General features: G+C 32.1%; 3 protein-coding genes and 1 long non-coding RNA gene across 4 annotated transcripts; 3 read left to right on the top strand and 1 right to left on the bottom strand.

The window, feature by feature from the left end:
* Positions 1-979: 979 nt before the first annotated feature.
* On the bottom strand, positions 980-1,820 carry LOC125610136. Its single transcript, XR_007340151.1, has 2 exons — positions 1,152-1,820; positions 980-1,020 (listed from the first exon to the last, which is right to left on the bottom strand). It is a non-coding gene; the product is annotated as an uncharacterized LOC125610136 (long non-coding RNA).
* A 4,346-nt stretch (positions 1,821-6,166) lies between these two features.
* Positions 6,167-9,714, top strand: LOC106351121 (RING-H2 finger protein ATL75). Its single transcript, XM_048781981.1, has one exon. The coding sequence runs from the start codon at positions 8,839-8,841 to the stop codon at positions 9,514-9,516; it is 678 nt and encodes a 225-aa protein (XP_048637938.1). The 5' UTR covers positions 6,167-8,838; the 3' UTR covers positions 9,517-9,714.
* Positions 9,715-13,761: 4,047 nt separating this feature from the next.
* Positions 13,762-15,946, top strand: LOC125610135 (RING-H2 finger protein ATL75-like). The gene has a single exon (XM_048781979.1). The coding sequence runs from the start codon at positions 15,150-15,152 to the stop codon at positions 15,798-15,800; it is 651 nt and encodes a 216-aa protein (XP_048637936.1). The 5' UTR covers positions 13,762-15,149; the 3' UTR covers positions 15,801-15,946.
* Positions 15,947-23,775: 7,829 nt separating this feature from the next.
* Positions 23,776-24,852, top strand: LOC106405125 (E3 ubiquitin-protein ligase ATL76-like). Its single transcript, XM_013845724.3, has one exon. It carries the CDS (start codon positions 23,964-23,966, stop codon positions 24,624-24,626), a length of 663 nt encoding a protein of 220 aa, XP_013701178.2. The 5' UTR covers positions 23,776-23,963; the 3' UTR covers positions 24,627-24,852.
* The last annotated feature ends 2,436 nt before the right edge of the window (positions 24,853-27,288 follow it).

The following is a 27,288-nucleotide window of genomic DNA, read 5'->3' as shown; positions in this document are numbered from 1 at the left end:
TATAGACAGATGAACTTGTACATAGGGAGCCATGTACGCTGTCGTTGGTTAGTTTCCATTAGTTAGAATACAAATTAATGCAGTATGAGAGAGAGAGATGGCTTTTTTTTTTTTTTTTTTGGTATAAATGTTAAGGAGAGATGGCTTTCTCACACACCCTTTTTATATAGGATTCAGACAGTATGTAATGTCATTTTTTTTCTTAAGATTCAACTATTTATTAAAGAAAGTATATTTACCGTAGAACATGCACATATGCAATATTTAGTGAATAAGATATACGACCAAGACAAAATTACATTTATGTCAACACTACGTGGGATAAATGTGCATTCTGAATTTTTTTTAAAAAAGTTCCATTATATAAATTTACTTTCTCACGTTTAGAAACTCCCACATAGCAAGAATTAACATTAAATGTTGTAACTTTATATGAAAAATCACATATTTTAGATCCTTTTTAACATCACACACTTTTAGATTTAAAATTTTAATTATGTCCACTAACCGGTGCAGATATTTTAATTATGTCCATTAACCGGTGCAGATAGGATCAGATTCATCGATAGTTTCTTCACCGATGTGATCATATTCAAAGCTCACCTAGTTATTCTGTGTAAGTAATGGACTTCACTGGTTAATCTGAGGACATAATTAGTTGCCTCTTCAAAAATATCTTGGAGACTGAATGGTTCATTTTTCCAAAAGCAATAGATCCAAAACATCGCTGATGAGTGTAGTCACAAGACAAAGATACACCTCCTGAGTTACTGCTGCTTCTAAGTGCTGAAGTATTATGAGCTTGATAGAATTAGTTTTCAAAGTTCATAGTTACTGCTGCTACCAAGTCCATATTTTTTTATAGAGAATGTGACTCTTTTACCTACAAACACAAAAAAATGCATCTGTGTCTAATGGATTCAAAGCTTATGCCTTTGAAAAAACACATACCAACGTTCATACACATAGATGAGGACAGTTCAGCACAATCCCGTCTTTTTTACACAAATATGGTGCATTCTACAAACAATCAAAATACAGATAAATATTTATAAGCAAGTTAATACTTTTCCCAAATCGTTTCAACAGTTTGAACATATATCGAAAAACATGGAAGATCTTGATTCTTAGCTCGAAAAAAATATATTTACCAAGTAATTAGCAATCCCACAAACAAAGATCAAACTTGCAACGTCGAGCATCAATTATATAAACGCTCCTTCCCTGTCCCCAACTCCTTCTCCAACCATCTCTCCCTTTACACGCACCTCTCCCACTCCTCGCACCTCCATTAGACCCACAGGCCACAACATGTCAAAGCCCTCGAATCTCTCAACATCCCCACCGTCCCCTGCGACCACCGTCCCTCCTCCAAACCCCTACCACCGTCATAACCTGTGATGCCAGCTCCCAGTTCCGCCTCGTAACCTCCATCTCCTTCACAACATTCAGAACTCTCTCCACATCTCTCGTCTCCCTCTCTTTCCTCAACTGTCTTTCTCTCTGCTGACCACATCGCCTCCTTAATTCACTCCACTCATTCTTTGCCGCCGCAACTCCCTCTTAGAAACCTAATGCGTCTCTTTGTTAATATTCTTTTAAAACTTCGTTTATAAGGTGTTAATCGTATAACAAAGTCTTCCTAGTTAATATGACGTTCCCTAGCAAATTGAAATTGGACTAACTAATTTTTCAATCGATTCTAATCATGACACATCAGCAAAATTAGGTTCTACTTAAACGCCACCTCAGCAAGTCTAAAATGTAATTAGTACAAAATTAAGGTTACATCTTTTTAAATGATCCTCAATTAATATATAGGGGATGTGCATTAATGTTTATAGTATTGATATGCAATAGGTAAGTTAAAGATTTATACTGAATTTGTTGTGAAGTCAATTTAGGAAATGTTTTATTGCAATATCTGGTTTAGTAGTTAATTAAGATTATAGATCATAAGTATTAGGTACACTACTGCAATATCTGGTACCTGGTTTCAACTTTGGAAAACAAATGAAGGTTTACGCTTATTTTAAACGTGGTTAGAGTAATGATTATGTATGCAACGAGATTATTTTAGATAATATAGTCATACAATGTGGAAAGAACAAATATTACGTTGATATATATAGCAGACGCATATATTATGTTGGTAATTAACGAAACATATATTAGAAGTTAACTACCAAGATAAAAGTCATATATGACTTAATGATATACATATATAATACGTAGAATATTCTATTATAAAAACATATCAGATCTTTTATTATAATACGCAGAATATACATATATAATATGTATTCTACAGTTATTCATATATAAAGTTATAAACCACACTTCTATTATATTTATGCACATATCATCGTGTTTGTATATTCATATACGCATATATAGTTTTAATGAACAATGGTATTACATGTAATTATTTCTAGGCAATAGAGAGTTTTTTTTAAAAAATATGTGAAAAAAGCTTTCATAATGACATCTAAATAATGACATTTTTGTTAATCACACATGATAGTAAACTTAATAAAAATACTTCTCAAATAATAAAAAAAGATGTTAATAAAAAGATTAGTAAAGATCAACAGATTTGAAGTTACAAAAAAAAAGAAATCAACAGATGTGTGCATAATCTTTGGTGGAGACTTTTACATGTCAATTAAATATGCATTGAATGTAATGGTAATGTATAGAAAAGTTAAATTATACGGAGATATTAATATTGATGTAATGTGTCATAGAATTACCAATGGCAATTTCTGTAATTATTCTAATAAGTAAAGGTGAATTTATTATTTTGGCTGAGTAGGATTATGGTGTTAACACATTATCATAATGGTATAATTGTAAATAATACACAAATTTAAAGTTATTCTCTAAAAATGTTTTCTTTTTAATATATAAGGGATGAAATTATATCGTAAGTGTAGAAAAAGAACAAAAAGCTAGCTAAAGATAAGAACACGTATTTCTAACAAATATACAATGTTTATTATGTTATTTTCCTGAAAGCTTTCTCACCACATCTCTGATATATCATACCATTATTGTGTCTTTTTGACAAAAGTGTAGATTAATTTATATATACGACAGATTACATGCCCGATCTCCTGTAAAAGCTCAAGAAAGCCTAATGGAATGATGGAATCCTTGGATCTAATCCCGATAAGATTATATCATAAAGTTCTTTAAAATTGTGTGACTGTGTTTGAACCAAGGCCTCCCCCTAAGTTATCATCAAAATTTGAAATCCCATTAACACAAAATACATTGATTCATGGAATGTCATGAGTGTTTGTATTCTCACCTTTGTATATGGAGTTTGATTATTTCCTATAAATATTTGTTTATTTTTAGTTTGTATAAAGTCATAGAGATAAACCCTACAAATTGTAAGGTCGTGAATAAATGAAAAAGAAGAGTCATCAAGATGTCTTACTATATATACTGATTGATCTATAAACGTTTCGTGACATAAGAAAGCCCTGTGGAAAGAATTATGCTGTTGCTCATCTAAATTGTTTTAATAAAAATGGAAAAATCCGAAGAAAGGAAATTTTTTTTTTTTAATGTAAAATTTATTCAATCAAAACTGCTATTATATCTAGTGCAACTGTTTTTGATAATGAAATCAAATAGAGATACTCAAAATAAAAATCTACAACCCTTCATATCTATATTCTTGAGCCAAACCAAGTACATAACCCATCTTCAAGATACGGAAGAAGGGAAATTTCAACTTTGTGGGAAAAAAAAAACCAGACCGCCGATTATTATAAGTGTGTGGTGATGTTCTTTTGAGAATATATTTCAACAACTTGATCCTTACTTAATAACATGTAAGTGTGTCAAATATAGTTCTTAACAAACATGTGGTTATGTGAGATGCAAAAATCTGTATGACGATTCTCTACTACTACGGAGGTAATATTTCTTGTCATGGCGCAACATTTTAGAAGTTAAATATTTCTTATGACTAATACATTATCACTAATTAAAATAATTCAAAGTGCAAATAAAAAAGTGAGGAAGATGAAAAGGAAGGACCCCGCATTTATTCTCTTTTGGTGGGCTATTTCTTGTCCACAAAATCTCAATACATAAACATTACCTCCAAACCTCTTAAATCTCAATCAGTATGAAATCTCTGTATTAAAAGTTAAAACATAACATTCCCTTGGATCCAACATTTTTTATATAAAATTTTAAACTAAATAGATCTTATTATTATAAATTAATTAAAGAAACTATATTATAATATTATCTGTATTTCCAAACAACACAATATATAATCATGTGTCCAAATACTATAAAAAAATTATGTCTTATCTTTTTAATAACTTGTTATCAGTTTTCTTTCAAATTATCTAATAAATCAAATAATTGACTAAAATGTTCAAAACATTTATGAAAAATTGGAAATTTATTTTTGCAGGTTTAGATACTACAAAATAATTTTAATCAATATCAAACCAATTAAATTAATGTATTATTTTATTTGTATTTTTATAAATAAAAATACATTTATTTAAATTTAAATAACTTTCATATTAAAGTAAATATTATATAAATAAAATGCAATAAATTGACTTCAAATATATTTTATAATTAAAAATTCATCAAAATATATCATACAGTTAATCAAATAAATTATATTAATATTATTAAAAATTCATAAAAAGAGTTGAGATAATTAAAAATTAAATTATATTTAAGTTACAAAATTATAAGGACTAAACTGAAAAGTAAATAGTGTTTTAAGATTTTGAGGGCTTCTTGAGTAAAAAACCTCAAAATTTAACTAAAATATTCAAATAATCTATGAAAAAAAATAAAAAATAGTATAACTTATTGTTGAAGGTTTAGATAATACAAGATAATTTCAATCAATATCAAATCAATTAAACTAATGGATTATATTATTTATATTTTCATAAATAAAAAGTTACATCTCTCTTATTGATACATAAACATTCTCTAGCTAGGACCCAACCTTTTCTAGGATTTTAAATTATTTAGACCCTTATATTATAAAGTAATTATGAAAACTATACTATACTATTATCTATGTTTCCAAACAAGAAAATAATTAATCTTGTCTTTAAACAGTATAAAACATTATGTCTCATCTTTTTAATAACTTTTTATCAATTTTCTTTCAAATTATTTGATAAATCAAATAACTGACTAAAATATTCAAAACATTTATGAAAAAAATAAGTATAACTTATTTTTGCAGGCTTAGATACTTCAAAAAAGTTTCAATAACTATTAAATCAATTAAACTTATGGACTATTTTATTTATATTTTCATAAACAAAATAATACATTCATTTAAATAAACTTACGTATTAAATTAAATATTGTATATAAATAAAAATTAGTAAGTTTACATCAAGTACATTTTATAATTATCTTTTTCAAAATATATCATACAATTAATCAAATAAATTACAGATATTTTATTAAAAATTCATTAAAAAAGTTGAAATAACTAAAAATAAATTAACTAATATCTTATACATATATTATTATCTGAAGATACATTGAAAATAACTAAATTATACAATAAATATAATAAAAAAAATAGTAATGAAAATGTTCAGAGTATATATTATCTGAAGATAAATGCTTAACACTATTAATAAACAACAAATTTAAACTTATTATAATATGAACTAAATTATTAGCAAGACAAACTATACAAAACAATTATAATAATGTTAATTAAGCTACATGAAATAAATATTATGCAACTAAAATCTCTTTTAACACTAAACAACATTCAATTAGTTAAGAAATATTAAATTAATGTACAAAGTGTGTTTAATCAGTTTAAAATAAAATATGCGCTATTGCCCAGATCATGATATATAATTTTTTACAACTGAAAAAGTATGCATAGTTTCATATAGTAATCAAAATGTGGTGTGTTACAAAATAAAATTTATTCAGTATAATTTATAATAGTAACAACTCTAAATGAATAAAAATAGTATGAACTCTATAAATTAATAATAGTACAGTTATATAATTATTAATTTATAAAGTGATAATTTATTTTTAAAACAACACAATCATCATAAAATGTAATTTAACTAATAAAAATTCAAAATCAAAATGGTTGAAACAATTAAAATAATTAAATTTTATGAAAAAACTAAAATAAGTCGTCTGAAACAATTGTTATCCTATAATGTCATTTAATTTTAAAGAAATTAAAGATTTATTAACTATTATTTGATGATTCTAATGAAATTTAGTCAAAGATTCTGTATATTCATGAAAATAGAGATGCACTTGGCAAAATTTAGCTCAAGGATTAATTTTTTTTTTGGAATATGTAAAAATTTTTATTTTGTCTCTCTCTTTCTCTCTTCTTGCAGATACTATCCACCAATTTTTGCTTTTTTTTTTCTCTAGCATCGGTTTTTTCACCAGTTGCTGCAAGAGAGTTTTTTTTTCTATTTTTTTTTTCTTTTTGTTCTGACCATGTACTGTATTTCTAGATTCGATTCGGGTGTTTTCTGTCTTAGTGTTCAGATTTCTGGTGATGGAGGGTGCACAGTAGTCTTCTGTAACTTTCATAGTTTAAGGCTTCGTGTTTTAGCTCTATGAGGACAGATTTGAGTCATGATTCCTTAAGCTTTATATGTTTTATTCTCCTAGATTTGCATCGATGTTGGGTTCTTTCGATCTTCCGGTGAGGTGAATCCCGATCTCTGAGGGGAAAGTTTGACGTTGCAATGTGTTTTACCTCTACATCTGAATCACGGAGACTCTCACCTCTCTTTGATGTCTGCTTTAGGATGGAATGGATGGAGATAAAATTAGGGTTCTCTGGTGACAGCGAAGGCGAGTCGGCTGTTGGGTGAGGTTTCGGCTTATCCACTTACTGGCTTCTAACTTGTGAAGCCAGTCAAATCTGGTAGTCTTCTCTACGTGCCTTTTTCACTCTATTCTCTTTTCAAGTTTCTAAATTGTATCTCTCGGTTTCATTTTTGGTTGTCGTCTATAGCATCTGATGGTTCTTTCAATTCAGTCAAGCTCAGTGTACCTCCTAGGTGGTAGTTGTTTCTTTGTTTTGACTTGACGCCTTCTGGTGGTTTCGGCGGTGACTATTTTAGTTAATGTAGCGGTTTTTGACTAGTTTCGGCAAGTATTTTTAGTGTTCTTTTTTTTTCCTTTTCTGGTTTTTTACTTGGTTCAGATATTTCTAGTTTGGATTGGGTTGTGGTTAATTTCAGTCTATTTTTTTCTATTTTTTTTTAATTTTATCTATTTTGTAACCACAATTTCATCTGTTGTTATAAGTTAGAAACAAAAAAAAATTAATACGACGATTTTTTTAAAAGAACATAAAAAGAGCTCTGAATTTGATTAAATAAATTATAAATCATAAGATGTCACAAAAAGCCATATTAAATAAAGCGATCATGAAATAAATAAATAAAACATATTAAAAGTTAAGACACATGGGAACTTGGTACTGAGGTTGGGGAAATTCAGGAGAAGAAAGCGACAAAATTCAAATCCAAATGAATAACGTTCGATCTCTTTTCGTAAGGTAATCATATAAACAAACGCCGACCAAGAAAAAGAAGTACATAATCAAACAACAGAACCATTTATATGCAGACACTTAGATGCTTAGGAATATCAAAACACATTTTGCAATTTAGTACCGTAGAAAGAGGAAATAGTTTACATTGAAAAATCTAAAAAGGTCTTGTGATCTGATATCTCCCCATATCCAATATATCATTTGAGAAGTAAAAAAGGAGAAAGAAAACAAATAAACAAACAAACAAAACCATTTATATGCGATCATACCATAGAACTTTGCAGTTAAGCGAAAAAAGTGTTTCAAAAAATGTGTTTAAAAAAGTGTGTTTCAGAAAAAAACGAAAGAGAAAGAAAACAAATAAAAAACAGAACCATTTATATGCAGACATTTAGCTGTTTAAGAATATGACTGATTCTGAACTAAAACATACGAAACACCAGTTTTAGTAAAAATCAATATTTACCTATTTCCTATATCTCAATGAAATTAGAGACAATCCGATGTAAAGAACTCCATTAAGATATTAGTCCAGGAAAAAAAAGAATTTTAAAAGCACAATATTCAAGAAATAAAAAATAACAAATTCAAATCTATTTCTTTAAGTATAAATAAATCAAATAATCGAAGGATTATAATTTTTTATAAAAAGTACCGGGAGTTTTATCGATTTCCACTTAAATATCTCAATAGAAAAAATATTAGTTAGTAAAGTGGATTATTAAGCAACACAACACATACACATGGAAAGAACAAAGAAACATAACTGCTAAAGCAAAAAAGACTGCTTTACAACACTACATATTATAGGCAAAGCATTAAAATTGTGAAGAAGATACAACAAAATCCTCCCCCTCCTGATAAAAAAGTATAGTGGAAAATAAAATAAATCCAGCTTATCAAGAATCAACACAAGGCCAACAGAACAAAAACAAAGTATTCTAATTAAAGTGAGACCAAATGAAATGATTTCAGAATTCAACGTTGGAAAAGTGATAGTCCCTACACAAGCATCTTGTGGTTGGAGGAGCTATGGCCCAAGAGTAAAATCAGCACTCAAACAGTCCAAATCCTCTCAAATCTCACTTGAAAAAAAGAAGATAATGCCACTTTCTTAAACAAATCTTACTCCCCACTCACTCAAATCAGTAATCATCTCAAGCTATTTATAAGACCACTTTGAATTCTCCAGAAACAGTAAGAAGCAAAAACCAAACAAAACAAAGAGACAAGACTTTGATTCAAAACTTTTTTAGGAGTGTAAGAACATGTCGTCAAATGAATTATCTTCTTCAGCTCAAGCCTTCCAAGAACAAGTCAGTGGCGGTTTTGTCTCTAGAAAGCTGCTTCTGCACAACCCATTTGACCACAACACACAACAAGCCTTCGTGGTCGCACCATCTCCCCTAATCACACATGAGAACAACCTCAACGGGAATATCTTGATGCTTCTCTCAGTCCTTATCTGTGGAATCATCTGCTGCCTTGGTTTACATTACATCATTCGTTGCGCATTCAGAGGTACTTCAAGTTTCATGATCTCTGAGCCTATCTCCAGTCTTTCAACACGACATGGGTCACCAAACAAAGGAATCAAGAAGAAAGCTCTTAAGATGTTCCCGGTCGTGAGTTACTCACCTGGGATGAACCTGCCGGGGATCGGTGAAGAATGCGTCATCTGTTTGTCAGATTTTGTTTCCGGTGAGAAGCTCAGGCTGCTACCTAAGTGCAACCACGGATTCCATGTTCGTTGCATTGACAAGTGGCTTCAACAACATTTGACTTGTCCAAACTGCAGACACTGTCTTGTTGAGACATGCCAAAAGATCTTAGGTGACTTCAGTCAAGCTGATCAAGTGATAGCAGCACATACAGAGAGCACAATTGTCAGGATAGCTCCTCTACAACCTGAAGGAAGAGTAAACACTTTAAGAGAAAGCAGCTAAATGGTCAAAAATCTATGCTCAAGTTCAGAATATATACTCAAGTTAGATAGAAGTTTGTAAATCTGAGCAAAATCATGTCTATAGCCATAGAAGAGTTCCAAAAAAAAGAAAAAACAGGATAGTTCAATTTTTTTGTCTTTCTTTATTTTGCCTGTAACACAAAGTGTATACAGCGAGAATATATTTATATTTATCACTTTCAGTAGTATCTCACTGAGATCATCAAACTTCTCTTTGTGAACGTATGTTTTCGCGGTGAAATGATAATTATTAATGCTTATCCATAAAACAATAAGAATCCTCTATAAGACTGATAAGTTTTCGTCATACATTTTTATGTGTCATAAATGGTCTTGACTTAATAACATTATGTGCCCCGGAAATTATTAAGCATATACCAAACAAGAACAACCGTTCTTCCATAAGCAACTACCTTAGCTGCTGCACAGTAAAGGAAACAACAACCTCTACCATTTGCCAGCTCTTGATTCTAAGTTCTAACTGTAACTCCCCGATCTCTAAGCTATAATAGTCAACTATCAACTACATATAAGATTCCAAGTCTCATAGTTGTTGCAGGTTTTTGATAGTACTCAAGTCAATTAATTTTTTTATTGGGTAAAAATGTAAAGATATTATTATCTTATTCCATTTATGCAGTTTATTGAGATATTTGTTATGTTATGCTTTGTTATGTCTGAGTAATTCACATGTTAGATTTAGGGTTCAATTAGGGTTATGAAAGATTAGCCAAAACTATATAATTGCTAAGGGGATAGACATCTTTAAAAGAATTGCTTGTAATGCTTGTGTTCTAAAGTAGTTAACTAAACCCTAGGATTGTGGACAATTCTGATGGTAGATTCTGCACCAGAATAGATTTTCTTGATATAGGATTGTTAGAAATAAGTAACATGTGATTTAATTAAAACTAGTGAACCTATCTATTAACTCGTTAACACTTGCCTAAGGTAGCATCGATCAACGCTAAGTCAATAGCATCGATCGACGCTAAGTCAATAGCATCGATCGACGCTAAGTCAATAGCATCGATCGACGCTCGATCTGTATCAACAAGCGGCATCTGAGATATTGGACTTAGTCAATAGAATTGATTCACAGCAGAAGCTGGATACCTTTTGCATTAGACTTCGAGTTCTAGGATTTCAACCTCAGTATTTTAAATCACTATAATCATGATTAGGTGAAACCGTAAATCTAGCTATTTCTCTCAATTGTTAACAACCTCAATCAACTGAACAATTGCTCGTTCACCCTGGTTTCATTTATTTATTGTTTTTAATCTATTTGCCTAATTTAATCAGTACTGTTTTAGATATATTGTGTGTCCTTGTTTTTTATGCATTCGACCACTAAGTATTGTGTGTCCTTGTTTTTTTTTTCTCAAATTAAACTTTCTTATTTAAGAGAGTAAAAGTTTAAGTATTACAATTAAGTATTACAATTAAATTTTCTTATTTAAGAGAGTAAAAGTTACTTATTAAAGTAATTTGAGTGATATCATTGGCCATTTACAATTATATGGTAACTAGAAGCATATTAAAAAATGAGAGTTCGTCTCTCAACGAGAGCACTTCTATAATCTTAATTCTCTTTGTACTTGATTCCCGCCAACTAGTTGGTTTGGGTTGCTTTCTTATATAATATTTCGGTGTTCAAAAAATAAGGAAACTTCTTTCAATAAACATGGAACAACCGAAGAACGAAACGTTCAAGTTTTGTGACACCAACGATTATTATTCTAAGTGCGTGGTCTTGTTCTTTTGAGGATATATTTAAACAAATTGATCGTTTCTTAATACATGTAAGTATGTAACTATGTCAGTGTAGTTTAAAAAAAAACATGTGGTTATGTGTGATGCAAAATCTTTGGGGGTGTTAGTGGGACTTAGATTTCTATAGAGTTTGTTGATTTTAAAAGTTGAGAGATTTGTTAAATTTGGAAAGAGATGTAGAGAATTTTGTATATTGTGAAAATCTATGAAAATAAAGTAATGTAATGATTCTAAGAATTCAAGGTAAACATGTAGTATTCTCAAAATCTTAATTTGTGAGTTAAAATGATAAGAATTCAACTCCCAATAACAATTACTTTAATAGATTTGTAAAATCATTAAAATCTAAACTTTTTGAATAACAAATGATTTTGTATAGAGTTATAGAATCATCAAACCAATAACAATAGATTTTAATGAGAATATGAGAATCCATAAACCAATAACACTAGACTTAGAAATTCTAAGACTCATTATAAATCTCATCCCCACTAACACCCCCTTTATAACGATTCTCTAGTACTGCGCGCGGAGGTAATAAGTCCACCGATTTAGCTTGTCACGGCGCATCATTTACAAGTTAATTGTTGCTTATGGCTTTAATGCATTATCACTAATTAAAATAATTGAAAGTGCTAATAAAAAGTGCAAAGGAGGGTGAAAAAGAAGAAGGATACCACATTTGTTATCTATTAGTGGGATAATTCTTGTCCACAAAATTCATAAACACTATCTCCAAGCCTCTTAATCAATAATAATTAAGTTTATAAAATCCTTTTTCGACTGAAAAAGTGCATAGTTGCGTGTAGTTAATCATAATACAAATCTTGGTTAAAAGTGAAGAGCCCATAATTCCGACCTCCACTTTCAGAAGGAAGTCGTAAACGACCCTGGCAAATCCCCTTCTCTTGCTTAATTTATAGTTTCGCCTACTGGAACTTGTTTTTATGTTTTCTTTGTCGAGTTGTTGTGTATTACAGTGTTCGTCCGAACTTTACAGCTATTTACTTAATTTGCATTGTTACAATTGAATTATGCTATTAAAAAAATTGAAATCATTTTTTTTTCTATTTTAACTTTCCACAATTATTAAGACATACTCCATCCGTTTCATTTTAATTGTCGTTTAGACTTATACACAGAGATTAATAAAACATTTAATTCTATATATTTACTAAATAAAAACATCATTATCAATACGGCTAACCACATTTCAACTGATATAAAAATATATTAGAATATAAAGTCAATAAATATTGCATTAAACTTATAAAACGACACTTATTTTGAAACAAAATTTTTACTCTACAACGACAATTAAACTGAAACGGATGAAGTAATAAAATTACATCCCTTCCTTAAATCCGCAAAATATTTTTTTTTCATTTGTTTATAGTAGTACTGGATATCATCTATTTTTGATGTTCTTGCAGTGACATGTATTTATTGTTTTGTATTCCTATAACTTCTTAAGTATTATGGTAACCTGGTTACTCTAATTACGTGGAACAATTTCTTGATGGACCTCCAATATTTGTCTGCTTTCGTTTTGGTTAGTCTTCATCCAATTTTGCTAAGTAAGCTTTACCGATCTTGAACTGTCTCCTGGATAATATTATTATGGCATATTAGTAAATTTTATTGGCATACAAACCTTATGCTACTATGCAGATATGTTGTAGCCTTATGTACATGTTGTTCTAAAAAATCTTGCATACCTCATACATAATGAGTCTCTCTAAGTGTCTATTTGAGAGACATTCATTAGATAGTTGTATATCTGAAATAATGCTAATGAATAGACTATTAAGGGTTTATGTTGATATTAATTCTTGTAGACTCGACGGTATTGTGCGGCCTATGCTAGAAATGGTACGATTCCATGACAAAAGCTTGTTCGAAAAAAATAGTGCTACACATGATATGATATCCACATGTATCCCTTTTGAGAGTCTTTCAAGGTGTGTTCATAGATATTTAAATCCAAAATATATGTTCATAGAAATTTTTGGTATTTTGCCTTTAAAAAAAAGTTTCTGAATCATTTCTTTCTCAGGGTTTAGTTCGAATCGGAATGAAATCATCCAAAAATCCTATATATACTACCAATAAATATCTGAACATATTCAAAATTATCTAAATTACGTAAAACTCCATAAAACAGTTAAAAGTACGTACAAATATATGAAAATATATAAATTAACTTAAAAACTGGTATTAAAATTATTTACATAAATATATAAATTGTCTTAAAACAATCACAATCATGACTACATGTTTGAGACAATTATGAGTATTATATTTATGTTTGATACTTTCTTATTTTAGGTTTGATATGAACTTATTTTCATTTATATTAAATTTGTTGATACCATTGTGTGTTCGTATATATATAAATATTTTTTGGATTGATCAGTTGTAACTTTCTATTTAATTTATTTAACCTTTTGAACATATTTTTAATCTTCAACTTTTAAACTGGAACCAATAAAATTTCATACTTTTGTTGACTAATAGAACCAGCCATTAAATATTTATTAACAAACTTAACAGTTGACTTTCAACATGTCTAGAACGGCTTGATCAACAAAAGTATAAGATTCATTTGTCATTGACTGAAAATTTGGTGATTAAAATGACGTGTTTGTGAGTTGAGACTTTTTGTAACTTACATGAAAATTAAAACTTTTAAATAGATTTTCACGAAATATTTTAATAAAATATTGCTAGTGATTTTCATTTTTTTAAATTTTGTCATTAAAAGCTTATTCTATTGCTCAAACATGAAGTTGTTTGGGAAGTCATACCTGAATAGAACAACCTACGAAAAACATTTCTCTATGGATAGCTCTAGCAGTCGTAACTAAAAAATCAGCAATATGGTCATGTCCTCAAGGGATGTATAAAATCTTAAATGTGTGAAATATATGTCGTAAGACCTCTATCTCCTTCAGCTCCATTGAAAAATTTGGCGACTCGCTTTATTCTCTAATCATAGCTATCAAATCCTTGTAGTCCATTCCAAAATTATGGCAAGTTGAGTGATGAAACACTTTCCAATTCCTGGGCAAGTGCTTCGAGCTCCAAGTGCAAAGACGACTCTTGTTTTTTTGTTTTTTGGTTTTTTGTTCCAATTTGTTGAATTTTCCTGACATGTATATCCAAACACATCAAGATTGACTACACTGTGTTGTAGAATTCTAAGAACCATCCACCAGTATTACTGATTTTGTTTAAAAGTGAATTACTAAGAAACATAACACATACACATGGGAAGAACAAGGAAACATAGCTGCTAAAGCACAAAGACTGCTTTACAACACTACATCTTGTGGGCAAAGCATTTAGGTTGTGAAGATACAACAAAATCTTCCTCCTGACAAAAAAAAAAGTATAATGGAAAATAAAATAACATCGATCTTATCAAGAATCAACACAAGACAAACATTACTAAACAAAGTTTTCTAATTAAAGTGAGACAAAAAGAAATGATTTCAGAAAACAATGTTGGAAAAGTGATAGTCCCTGTCCCTACACAAGCATCATGTGGTTGGAGGAGCTATGGCCCCATGGCACAATCAGCACTCAAACAAGTCCTGAAATTGGATAATCTCTTATGGGTCCCAAATCTTCTCGTCTCATTTGAAAAGAAGATAATACCAATTCTTAAACAAATCTTAGTCTCCAATTTTATATATAACAAGATAATTATCAGTCCCCACTCACTTAATCAGTACCTCAAGCTATATATAAGACCACTTTGAATTCCATAGAAACAGTAAGAAGCAACAACAAAACAAAAGAGAGAGAAGATACTTTGATTCAAAGCTTAAGAAAATGTCTTCCACTAAAGCCTTCCAAGAACAAGTCCATGGCGGTTTTATCTCTAGAAAGCTGCTTCTGCACAACCCATTTGACCACAACACTCAACAAACCTTCATGGTCGCACCATCTCCCCTCATTACACATGAGAACAACCTCAGTGGGAATGTCTTGATGCTTCTCTCAGTCCTCATCTGTGGAATCATCTGCTGCCTCGGTTTACATTATATCATTCGTTGCGCATTTAGACGTACTTCAAGTTTCATGATCTCTGAGCCTATCTCCAGTCTTTCAACACCACATGGGTCATCAAACAAAGGAATCAAGACGAAAGCTCTTAATATGTTCCCGGTCGTGAGTTACTCAACTGAGATGAACTTGCCAGGGGTCGGTGAAGAATGCGTCATCTGTTTGTCGGATTTTGTTTCTGGTGAAAAGCTCAGGCTGCTCCCTAAGTGCAACCACGGGTTCCATGTTCATTGCATTGACAAGTGGCTTCAACAACATTTGACTTGTCCAAGCTGCAGACACTGTCTTGCTGAGACATGCCAAAAGATCTTAGGTGACTCCAGTCAAGTGACAGCAACACCATCAGAGAGCATAATTGTCAGGATAGCTCCTCTAGAGCCTGAAGGAAGATTAAACACTTTAAGAGAAAACATCTAAATGCTCAGAAACCATCATAAGTTCAGAATCTCTGTGCTCAAGTTAGATAGAATTTTTTTTTTTTAGATCTGAGCGCAGCTCATGTCTATTGCCATAGAAGAGTTCCGAAAGAAAAAAAACAGAATAGTTCAAATTTTAACAAATCTAACAAATTTTTATGTCTTTTTTATTTGTGTGCCTGTAACACAAAGTGTATACAGAAGAAATATAAACATATTACTTTTCAGTTGCACCTTGCTGAGTTCGTCAAACTTCTCTTTGTGCAAGTATTCTTCTTTTTTTTTTTGAGTAAACATTGTGCTAGTATTATTTTGGTCTGCCTATTCATAAACATTAATAATCGCAATGTAATATCCCGGTTTGTGGTATATGTTGGAAGTAAGTCTGGGGCTCCAGACAAATTGTGTTGGTTGGGAACTAGGAGTGGAGACTACTCAACTAAGTCAGGATACCACTCTGCATTCAAGGAATCAAATGATGCTGAGAACCTGGAGTTAGAAGGGAACTGGAATCAAGAGGTTTGGAGCCTGCGTACTGCCCCTAAGGTGAAGATGCTGATTTGAAAAGCTTTAAGGGGAGCTCTGCCAGTGGGAACAAGGCTTCAAGATCGACATATCCAACTAGACTCCCGATGTAAGCGATATGGAGAACCCGAATCTATTACTCATCTATTTTTTCAATGTGAGTTTGCAAAAGCTATATGGGTGAAATTGAATTTAGAGGAATAATAGATTTGAGGGAGATGTGGAATCAGGTGATGACTGACCATGCTTACCTCCTACAGGAATATCACATCAAATCATTTAGCGCCTTGGATCATGTGGGATCTATGCAACAAGGAACAAGCTAGTCTTCTCTAATATAACTTTGGATGCAGAGGAGTCCCTGTCTAAAGTCATCGTGATGGCTAGAGAATGGCAAGAAGAGCAAGTGAAACCCATAAGGGTGCACATAGCTAGCAAACCTCAAACTCTCAACGATGCAAACATCGTTCTTAGATCAGATGCAGCATGGAGCGTAATATGACCTTTATGACCAAGGGAAGAAAACTTTGCTACAGACTTATTAGCAAAACAGGTGCTGGGTGTAAGTGAGGAAATTATGACCTCCACGTAATTTTAATTCAATGAAGTGTGTTTCACAAAAAAAAAAAAGACACTAGTCACACTACAAACTTGGTCTATTTTGTTTCTATCTCAATGACAAATACTGTTATAACTTGGTCTACTTTGTAACTCAACGCTATCTAAGACGTTTACATTGATTCTCCAGATATCAAAGTCATCATCCTGATAACTTAGTGATTCAAAACCAGCTAAACAGGCTGGAAAGCCACAACCCATTGTCAACAAAAATACTAATAACTGATATAGTTAAGGACCACATAATATAAGTACGAGATTTGGAGATCCTGCAGATTAAAAGAGACCAAGCTGTACCAACAGGTCATAAATAATGTTATCAAAATAAAAGCCAAATCGTAAACAAATGATGGTTCAAATAAGGCTCAAGATCCTAGACGTTTCTGATTGGATTGGCTGTAACTAAAGTTTTGAAAAGTTCAATAAATAAAACAAGAGACTCACTAAAAAGTGGGAGTTTAATAGTAATTGAGGCTGTGCACATAAAATAAGGATTATTGGTTAATCATTGAATACTGTGATTTATAGGTAGCATATGTCCGTTACGCATCTGAGAGATATCAGATGGTACCATATCACATCCGGTAATATTCGAGTGTGTGAAAACTGCAACAACATATATAAATCCAAATAAACAAATCATAGCATCTATATATAACTTCGCATAAGTTTTTTTGGTCATATATAACTTAAGTTTTTTTTTTTTTTTTTTAACGGCAAACGGCTATTCTATTACTCAAACTTGAGGTGGTCTGGGAAGCCAGACCGGAATAGAACAACCAATAAAACATAAGGATCTATGAAAAGAACGTGCATTCCTAGCTAACGAATCCGCAATCTCATTCTGCGTCCTTGGAACGTAGCTTATCTTGAAGTCCGGAAAACATAACCGAAGAGTTTGAACGATTTCCAACTCAGTTGAGAAGTTGGGCCAATCTTGTGGCTGCTCTATCATTGCAATCAGGTCCTTGCAGTCCGTCCCAAACCTCTGACAGGTCGAGTGTTGTAGCATACTCTCCATGGCCCACTTTAGCGCCTCCAGCTCCGAATGTAGTGCTGTCTCCCGCCTCCGCAGATTCCTTGACCCCATGAGCTGTATCTTTCCCAAAGTATCTTTCCAAACCCATCCCATTCCACTAAACTGCGCTGTGGAGGTCCATGAACCATCCACCATACAAATATTACTCAAGCTTAAGACTTGTGTTTCTTCATTATTCTGTACATTTGGCAGATTTGGTACATTTTCTCTTGCATTATACCACGCTTGACACTCTCCCTCTGCATACCTAACTAGCTCCAATGGATCTCTGTCTATACCTCGAAACAGTTTATCATTCCTAGCTTTCCAGATATACCAAATTATCCAAGGATAAGGATCTCTATCATCCTCGGGCTCCAGAATACTATTCTTTCTCCAAAAAAGAAAATCCATATTAGCATAAATACTTGGTATCGGAAAGATTTCAGCACTCGTCGGGGTCGATGATAACACCCATGCTTGTAAGGCCGGAGGGCACTCGAAGATAGCATGAGTAACAGTCTCTTCTGGTGCTCCACATCTTGGGCAGTAATTGTCGCAGCGCATATTACGTCTTACCAGATTCCTTGTTACAGCCACCTGTCCAGATATTAATTGCCATATAAGATGGCATATCTTTTGTGGCGCATTCACCTTCCAAGCAAAGGCTTGAAGTTTTGTAATGCTGGGTTGTAGAATTTCTAAGTCCTCCTCATCTCTCATCAAGTTTGTAGCAACCCAATATCCCGACTTAACAGTGTATTGTCCATTCTTCGTGTAACTCCAGCAAAATGTGTCCCGTCGATGAGTAGGGCTTATGGCCAAACTCAGGATCATCAGGATATCCTCTTCATCAACATATTGTTCCAGTAATCGAACATCCCATTCCTTTGTAGCAGGATTGATAAGGCTACTTACGATCATCTTTGGGTTTACTACTGGAGCCCGGGCCCGAGCCGGCCTAGCTGGCGTCGAAGGAATCCAATGATCCTCCCACACATTAACCTCGTACCCTGAATGCACTTTGCTTCTGATGCCCAAAAGTAACAGCTTCCCCGCAGCAGTTATACTTGTCCAAACATACGATGGGCTATCCACTGCGCCCATTCGCAACGGCGAACTCAAACGGTAATATCTTCCCCGTAAAACTCTTGCTACAAGTGAATCCGGAAATTGAACCAGGCGCCATAGCTGTTTAGCTAGCAGAGCTAAATTAAATTCATGGATCATACGGAACCCAATTCCTCCCTCTTCTCTAGGTGCACACATCTTCCCCCATTTTGCCCAATGTATTCCTCTTTTCGGAGGATTCGAACTCCACCAGAACTGTGCAATGGCACTTGCTAGGTTCTCACATATCTCCAAAGGAAGAAGAAAGCTGGACATGACATAGGTCGGAAGGGCTAGCAATATTGATTTAATCAAAACCTCCTTCCCTCCCTTCGATAACCATCTACCCGTCCAGCCATTCACTCTGTGTAGGAGCTTATCCTTTAAGAAAGCAAAAAGTTTGCACTTTGATCCACTGATGTCCTCTGGGATTCCTAAGTATGAGCCCATCCCACCTTCATTTTGTATACCCAGAGTATCCTTGATCTGTTGCCTATCGTTCGCTGGAACCCTTTTACCAAAGAGTAACGAGGATTTGTCAAAATTAATACGTTGACCTGATGCTTTCTCATATTTCCTTACTACTTTCATAACTTCTTCACATTCACGGGGCTCCGCCTTACAAAAGAAAAGGCTATCATCAGCAAAGAGAAGGTGAGATACCGAGGGGCAAGCACGAGCGGCTCGCATCCCCGTTATCTTCCCTTGATTCTCTGCTTGATTAAGAAGGCTAACGAGCGCTTCCGTGCATAGAATAAATATGAAAGGAGACAAAGGATCTCCTTGTCGTAAACCTCGTCCAGGGACAATGTTTCCCCTCGGATCTCCATTCATGAGGACTTTATACGTGACCGAAGTAATACATCGCATAATCCATTCGATCCACAATTCTGAAAAACCCATCTTTCTCATGACTGCCTCAATGAATGACCACTCCATCCTATCATATGCTTTGCTCATATCAGTTTTTATGGCCATTCGTTTAACCCTTCCTCCCGGTTTATTTCTCAGAGCGTGAAACATCTCCTGAGCTATCATGATGTTATCTGTGATCTGTCTACCAGCAACGAAGGCTGACTGAGTCTCTGATATCCGCTGTGGAAGAACCTTCCGCAATCTTTGGCATAAGACCTTAGATATTATCTTATAGCTGACATTACATAGACTAATAGGTCTGAACTTTGTCATCTCATTCGGCTTTGTTGTTTTAGGAATCAAACAGATGTTCGTGTCATTCAGACCCTGGGCCATAGTCCCCTCAAAAAGAAACTGATTAACCATACGAGTTAAATCATCTTTTACAATATCCCAAAACTTCTGATAGAAAAGAGCTGTCATTCCATCCGGTCCTGGAGCTTTCTCTGGGTGCATAGCAAACAATGCTAATTTGACCTCCCACTCTGTCACTGGGGCAGTCAAGCCCTCGTTTATTTCTCCAGTAATTGTAGGTGAGATCTCAGATAACGCTTCCGCTATATCCTCAGGGTTGGATGACTCAAATATTTGTCGGAAATAACTAGTAGCAATGGCTACTAATCCTTCTTCATCTTCCACGACATTCCCATTTTCATCCAGAAGTTGTGTTATCCTATTCTTTGCTCTTCTCTGCTTTACCAACGCATGGAAGTATTTTGAGTTCCTATCACCTTCCCTTAACCAGAGCACCCTACTTTTCTGTCTCCAGAACATCTCTTCTGCCTTAAGAGCAGTAGATAATTCCTTCAGGGCAGCTGCTATTTCCTCCGAGGTAGCATCGTCATTCGAGTATAGGTCCTCTACCTTTTCCTTGAGCTCTTCGACTAACTTCGCAGAATTCACATTGTTTTGTGTCCTCCAATGGCTTAAAGCTTTTCTACAACTAGCAATGTGCTCCATAATATTCGCCTCCGGAGGCAAGTCCTCCGACTTCCATCCTGCGAGAATGACTTGCCGTAGTTCCTCATTATAACTTAAGTTAAAAGTATAATTTAGTAGTAAGTAATACCCTTAATATGCAACAGCAAATATGTACACAATTGCTCAAATTTCTCAACAATTGAGGTTGTCAAGAGATATATTCCTTAAATTTTTATAGAATCCCTTATATATTAATTGAGGAACATTTGAAAAGATGTAACCTCAATTTTGTATTAATTAAAAGAGGCCCCAATGCATAGGTGGCACTCAATTAGGTAGTCAATTACATTCAATTGAAAAATAAGTAGGTCCACATTCGATTTTTATATGTTGTTAGATACATAAGTTGGTCAAACTATATGATATAATGATATGATTGATATTTTCTTTCCTTAAAGAAAACCTACGGAATTACCATAAAGGACTAATATATATATGACAATTAATGAGTTTAATAATAAAGATTTGATAACAATGTATATCTCCTCTATCATTTTTTGTTTAATTTTATATTATTAAAATAAATTAAACAATCAAATTAGCTATAAAAATAAAATTTAGATTTTTTCGTATATGTTATATTTTGAATTTTTAAAAACGACAATAAATGACTAAAACTATTAAAATTATTATGTTAAAAATTAATGATCAATGGTTTAACATTTTTATTATAAGAAGATACACATGATTTTAAAACCATATGAGTAAAAAATATCATTTAATAATAAAATAAATATATATATATATATATATTAAACACTATATACCATAAGATTACATAAATATTTTAATATTAAAACTTTCAATGAATTTTCAAGAACATTTATAAATTATAAACTTATTAAAAATTTCAGATTGAAAATTTTGTTATCGATGATTTAAATATTTTGTTATAAAACGATATGAACGATCATAGAACCGTATGATTATAAATTCTTATTTAATAAATAACTATATAAAATATACTATTCCTAGAAAAATAGGTTGGTCCATCTTAACTTATATTACACTTTTTATTAAACTAACTATCGAATTGATAAATAACGTACCAAAAAATGTTTTGCACTTTCCTTAAATAAAAGCTACGAAATTACCTAATATGATTAACGTATATGTGAAAATTAATTATAATGAATAATAAATATTTGATAACAATTTTTGTATCTTAGTTCTTTTTTTAATTTTATATTATTAAAATATATTTAAAAATCACATTAAATATATAATAAAAACATTTATAATTTTTTTTATATGTTATATTTTGAATTTTTCAAAACGTCTATAAATTATTAGAAATTTGAAGATCCCCACTCTGAAAATTTTGTGATCAATAGATTATTTTTTTTGTCATAATAAGTTACAAATGATCATAAAATTGTATTAATATGAATTTTTATTTAATATTATAAGAAGATACACATTATTTTAAAACCATATGAGTAAAAAATATCATTTAATAATAAAACATATATATTTATATATATATATAGATTATAATATATACCATAAGATTACATAAATATTTTAATATTAAAACTTTCAATGAATTTTCAAAAACATTTATAAATTATAAACTTATTAAAGATTTCACATTGAAAATTTTGTTATCGATGATTTAAATATTCAGTTATAAAATGATATGAATGATCATAGAACTGTATGATTATAAATTCTCATTTAATAAATGACTATATAAAATATACTATTCTTAGAAAAATAGGTTGGTCCATCTTGACTTACATTATATTTTTTATTAAACTAACTATCGAATTGATAAATAATCTACCAAAATTTTTTTGCACTTTCCTTAATTAGAAGCTACGAAATTACCTAATATGATTAACGTATATATGAAAATTAATTATTATGAATAATAAATATTTGATAACAATTTTGGTATCTTAGTTCTTTTTTTTAAATTTTATATTATTGAAAGATATTAAAAAATCACATTAAATATATAATAAAAACATTTATATTTTTTCTTATATGTTATATTTGAATTTTTCAAAACGTCTATATATTATTAGAAATTTGAATATTCCCACTCTGAAAATTTTGTGATCAATAGATTATTTTTTTGTTATAATAAGTTACAAATGATCATAAAATATAACGCATATGAATTTTATTTAATGAATATATATATATATATATATAAACATTAATGATTTAAAGCAACAAGATTGACTGATCAATTTAGTCGTCGAGTTGAAATCTTTCAAAAGTATGTGAAAAACTAAAGTCAAAGTAAATATAGATTTAGAATAGTAGTTATATTTTACTAACCAAATACCGAAAAAACCCGAACCGAACCGAAACCAATCCGATATCCGGATTAATCCAAATGAAGCCAAACTATTGTTTCATTTTCCAAAATATAATAAAAATAATAACTTAATCCCGCGCAAGGCGCGGGTCTTATCCTAGTACATTACTAATTGATAACAACAGAACAGCAAAGATGTTTAAAATCTACTACCATTCAATTGAAGAGTTTTAAAAGTGCTAATTCCTATTGCAACAAGTTTAATGTTCTTTTCTTAGGAAAAACAAGAGCATGTATGTAAAGACAAAATCACTGAGGAAAATGGTAGCTTTAGAAGATAAGATTTTAAAATCAATCCTGTTTAAAGTGGGACAAAAATAAATCATTTCAATATTCAATATTGGAGAAGTGATAGTCCCTACACAAGCTTCTTGTGGTTGTAGAGACATGTGGCAACGGCACAATCAACACTAATGGATTCATGTAGTTGGATAAGCTCTTTCTGGGTCCCAAATCTCACTTGAAAAGAAATAGAAAATGCCACTTTCTTAGGAAAATCTTACTAATCTACAATTATAAAGAATTCTCAGTCCCAATCAGTAATCATATCAAGCATATATATAAGACAATTTTGTATTCCCCTAAACATTAAGAAGAAACAACTAAACAAAGCCAAGCAAAGCAGAGAGAATAGACTTTGATTCAAAGCTTTTTCAAAGAGTAATAAAATGTCTTCAAATGAATTACCTTCTTCGGCCCAAGCCTTCCATGAACAAGTCCTTAGTGGTTTTATCTCTAGAAAGCTGCTTATGCACAACACTCAACGAGCCCATGCGGTCGCACCAACTCCTCCTATAAGCCATGAGAACAACGTCAGTGGTGCTGTCTTGGTGCTTCTCTCAGTCCTCATCTGTGGAATCATCTTCTGCCTCGGGTTACATTACCTCATTTGTTTGGCATTCAGACGCCATTCAAGCTTCATGATCTCTGAGCCTGTCTCCAGTCTTTCAACACAACGTGATCCATCGCACAAAGGAATCAAGAAGAAAGCTCTTAGGATGTTCCCAGTCGTGAGTTACTCACATGAGCTGAACCTCTCTGGGATTGGTGAAGAGTGCGTCATCTGCTTGTCGGATTTTGTTTCCGGTGAAAAGCTCAGGCTGCTACCTAAGTGCAACCACGGGTTCCATGTTTGTTGCATTGACAAGTGGCTTCAACAACACTTGACTTGTCCAAAATGCAGACACTCTCTTGTTGACACATGCCAGAAGATCTTAGGTGACTTCAGTCAAGCCGATCAAGTGACAGCAGGACCAACAGAGAACGTTATTGTCAGAATAGCTCCTCTGGAACCTGAAGGAAGAGTAAACACTTTCAGAGAAAGCAGCTAAGTGCTCAGAAACGATCATTAATCCTGAATATATGCTCAAGCTAGATAGGAGATTTTAGATCTGAGCATTATTCATGTCTATATGATTCCAAAAGAATACACTTAGATATATTTTTATGTAACACAAAAGTATATATAGCGAGAACATATCTCACTTTTCAGTACTATCTCATTGAGTTCACCAAACTTCTCTTTGCAGATTAATTTCTTTACAGTGGAGTGTAAATGATGTAATGATCTTATTCAAAGATATTAAAATTCATCTATAACTAAAGAATGATAAGTACTAAAGACTGATAAAATTCATCTTATGTGCAACAATCATTAAACAAAACAAATGTTTTTTTTTTCCTGGCAATGAATGCTAACGTATTGCGTGACGGAGCAATGTTTAGTCTACGCGACAAAACGACGGTCCAGACCTGATCACATATATGCTTGATAGTGACAAATGCATGAATAAGAAATATAAAATGCACAACCTATATGCCTCAAAACCATCCACACACCTGAGTCTGAGTGGTCAGGATAGCAATACCACATGATTCTTCGTCCTAATGATAACAAAATCAACTCTCCCATAGGAATATGGACCCAGCCCGATATGGTTATTTTTCTCCACTTCAGGAGCACATCTTGAGTATATACACTAGCTAGTCCAAGTCATGATAATAATACTGAGAAAGGTTAAGCCAGATGATTCAGATCTACTCATAGCTATCTCATAATATGTAAACAGAAGAAAAGAATATACAAACTCAGCATATTCTGATCTCTATGATACAATTAGATTATAATATCTTTGAAATATAATAGATACCACATGGAGTGATCAACTTATAGCCACTTGAGAATTTAGTAGTTTTCACAGATTCTCCAAATATCAAACTCAATATCCGGATAACTGAGTGATTCAAAAACAAGCTGGATTCCACAACTTGTTGTAATAAAAACTACTAATAATTAGTTTAGTTAAGGACCACAGGTGCTAACTACGAGATTAAGAGGTCCTGCAATTCAAAAGGAACATCATGTCCTAAACAAGTAAGACATAAGATCCTAGGCATTCCTAATTGGATTGGGTGTAGTTAAAGTATTGAAAAAGTGAGAGATTAATAGTAATTGAGGCTGTGATATCATATGCAACAAATTATTTTTTGAAGTACTTTTCAGTGATAAATTGAGAAATTAGCTTAAGTAAATACCCTTAGTTACTGCAGAATCTAACTGTCTAATATTCTTTAATCTCTCAGCAATTGAAGGTGTCTAGAAATGTTCCTTGTATAAACTAAGTGGAACAACTGCAAGACATCAATACAATTACAAATAACTATAATCAAACATTAAAGATGATCAATTTTTCCGATACTGGAAAAAATATTAAGATATACTAATTTCCACTGCAGCTATTCTAGTGTTTTCTGGTGGGGGGGGGGGGGGGGGGGGGGGGGGGGGGAGGAGAATTTATTTATGATTTAACAGCGTTAAAAGTATAGCAGAATGTAATTACAGAAGCACTAGATGACAATGGTAGCTTTGGAAGATAATGTTTTAAAACACTATCATAGTGCTTTAAGAAAATTATCACCACTTGTTGGACTAAAGACCTCAATCAACAAGATAGATTCATGTATAAACTTTTTGTAATATAATAATCAGAACTATGCTAATAATATAATGAAGAAAGGTTGTGGACATACCCTTATAAAGCAAAAGACCTGTACGCAATAGGCTGTGCCTATTCATCCTAGCACAAAATGAAGTTCTCTACATTATCAAGAGAAAGATATTTAGTAGAAACTAGAACAAATAGTATATACTTAGAAAAGATATTTAGTAGGAAAGGTAAGCATATAGATATTTACTCTCTTTTTTTGTCAGCATATAGATATTTACTTAGAAAAGATATTTATGATTAGATATTTCACTTAAAAGTTCACCAGAAAACGAACACTGAGAATTGGCATTGAAGAATAATGATTAAGACTAGGTTCCACCAATAATGGAATATAGATTATAAGAGATGGGCTAAAGAGAAATTTGATCATAATGTTCCTGAAAATATTCTCATGGCCTCAAAAACCCTTTGGAGAATTTGTTCCACATCATGAAAGCAAAACTCTTACTTGAGCATGATTTCAACTTGATGTGTTGTAATAAAACATTTCACTTCAGTCGTTCGAAGAAATACAACTGTATATTGTTTCTCTATGTAACCTCTGCAGTTCTATAGTCATGAAAAATCAAGAATATCAATTAGAGAGCAAATGGGTATCAAATTAAGATATTCCAAATAAAAGAATCATAATAGCATAAACTATAAAAGTAAAGTTAATTTGCTCTAAAGTTGGAACCAAAAGACTAAAATCTTTTTATACCAAGACAAAAGATAAAAGGAATCCATTTCCGAGTGACATTGGTAAAGAAAAGATAGAAAAGAGGCATATTCTGCTGTGTAACGTCAACCTTTTTATCCCAAAGATACCCAATCTTCACCAAAACTTATGTTTCACTGAACCAACTATTAGCAAGTAGTAAGAAAAAAAAAAGTGTTCTATAGAAGCACCTTTCAAAGAATCTAGCTTTGATTTGAAGCTACAAGGAAAACATGTGATAAGATTCATGTAGATTTCCTCACAATTTGCAGCAACCAATGAATGATT

Source organism: Brassica napus, chromosome A6 (assembly GCF_020379485.1).
Source record: "Brassica napus cultivar Da-Ae chromosome A6, Da-Ae, whole genome shotgun sequence".
Classification (NCBI taxonomy): domain Eukaryota; kingdom Viridiplantae; phylum Streptophyta; class Magnoliopsida; order Brassicales; family Brassicaceae; genus Brassica; species Brassica napus.
The sequence above is the reverse complement of the archived record's forward strand: the minus strand, read 5'-3'. Positions and strand labels throughout refer to the sequence as shown.

Coding starts and splice junctions, on each gene's coding strand:
- LOC106351121 (XM_048781981.1), top strand. CDS start 8,839: ATGTCGTCAAATGAATTATCTTCTTCAGCTCAAGCCTTCCAAGAACAA.
- LOC125610135 (XM_048781979.1), top strand. CDS start 15,150: ATGTCTTCCACTAAAGCCTTCCAAGAACAAGTCCATGGCGGTTTTATC.
- LOC106405125 (XM_013845724.3), top strand. CDS start 23,964: ATGTCTTCAAATGAATTACCTTCTTCGGCCCAAGCCTTCCATGAACAA.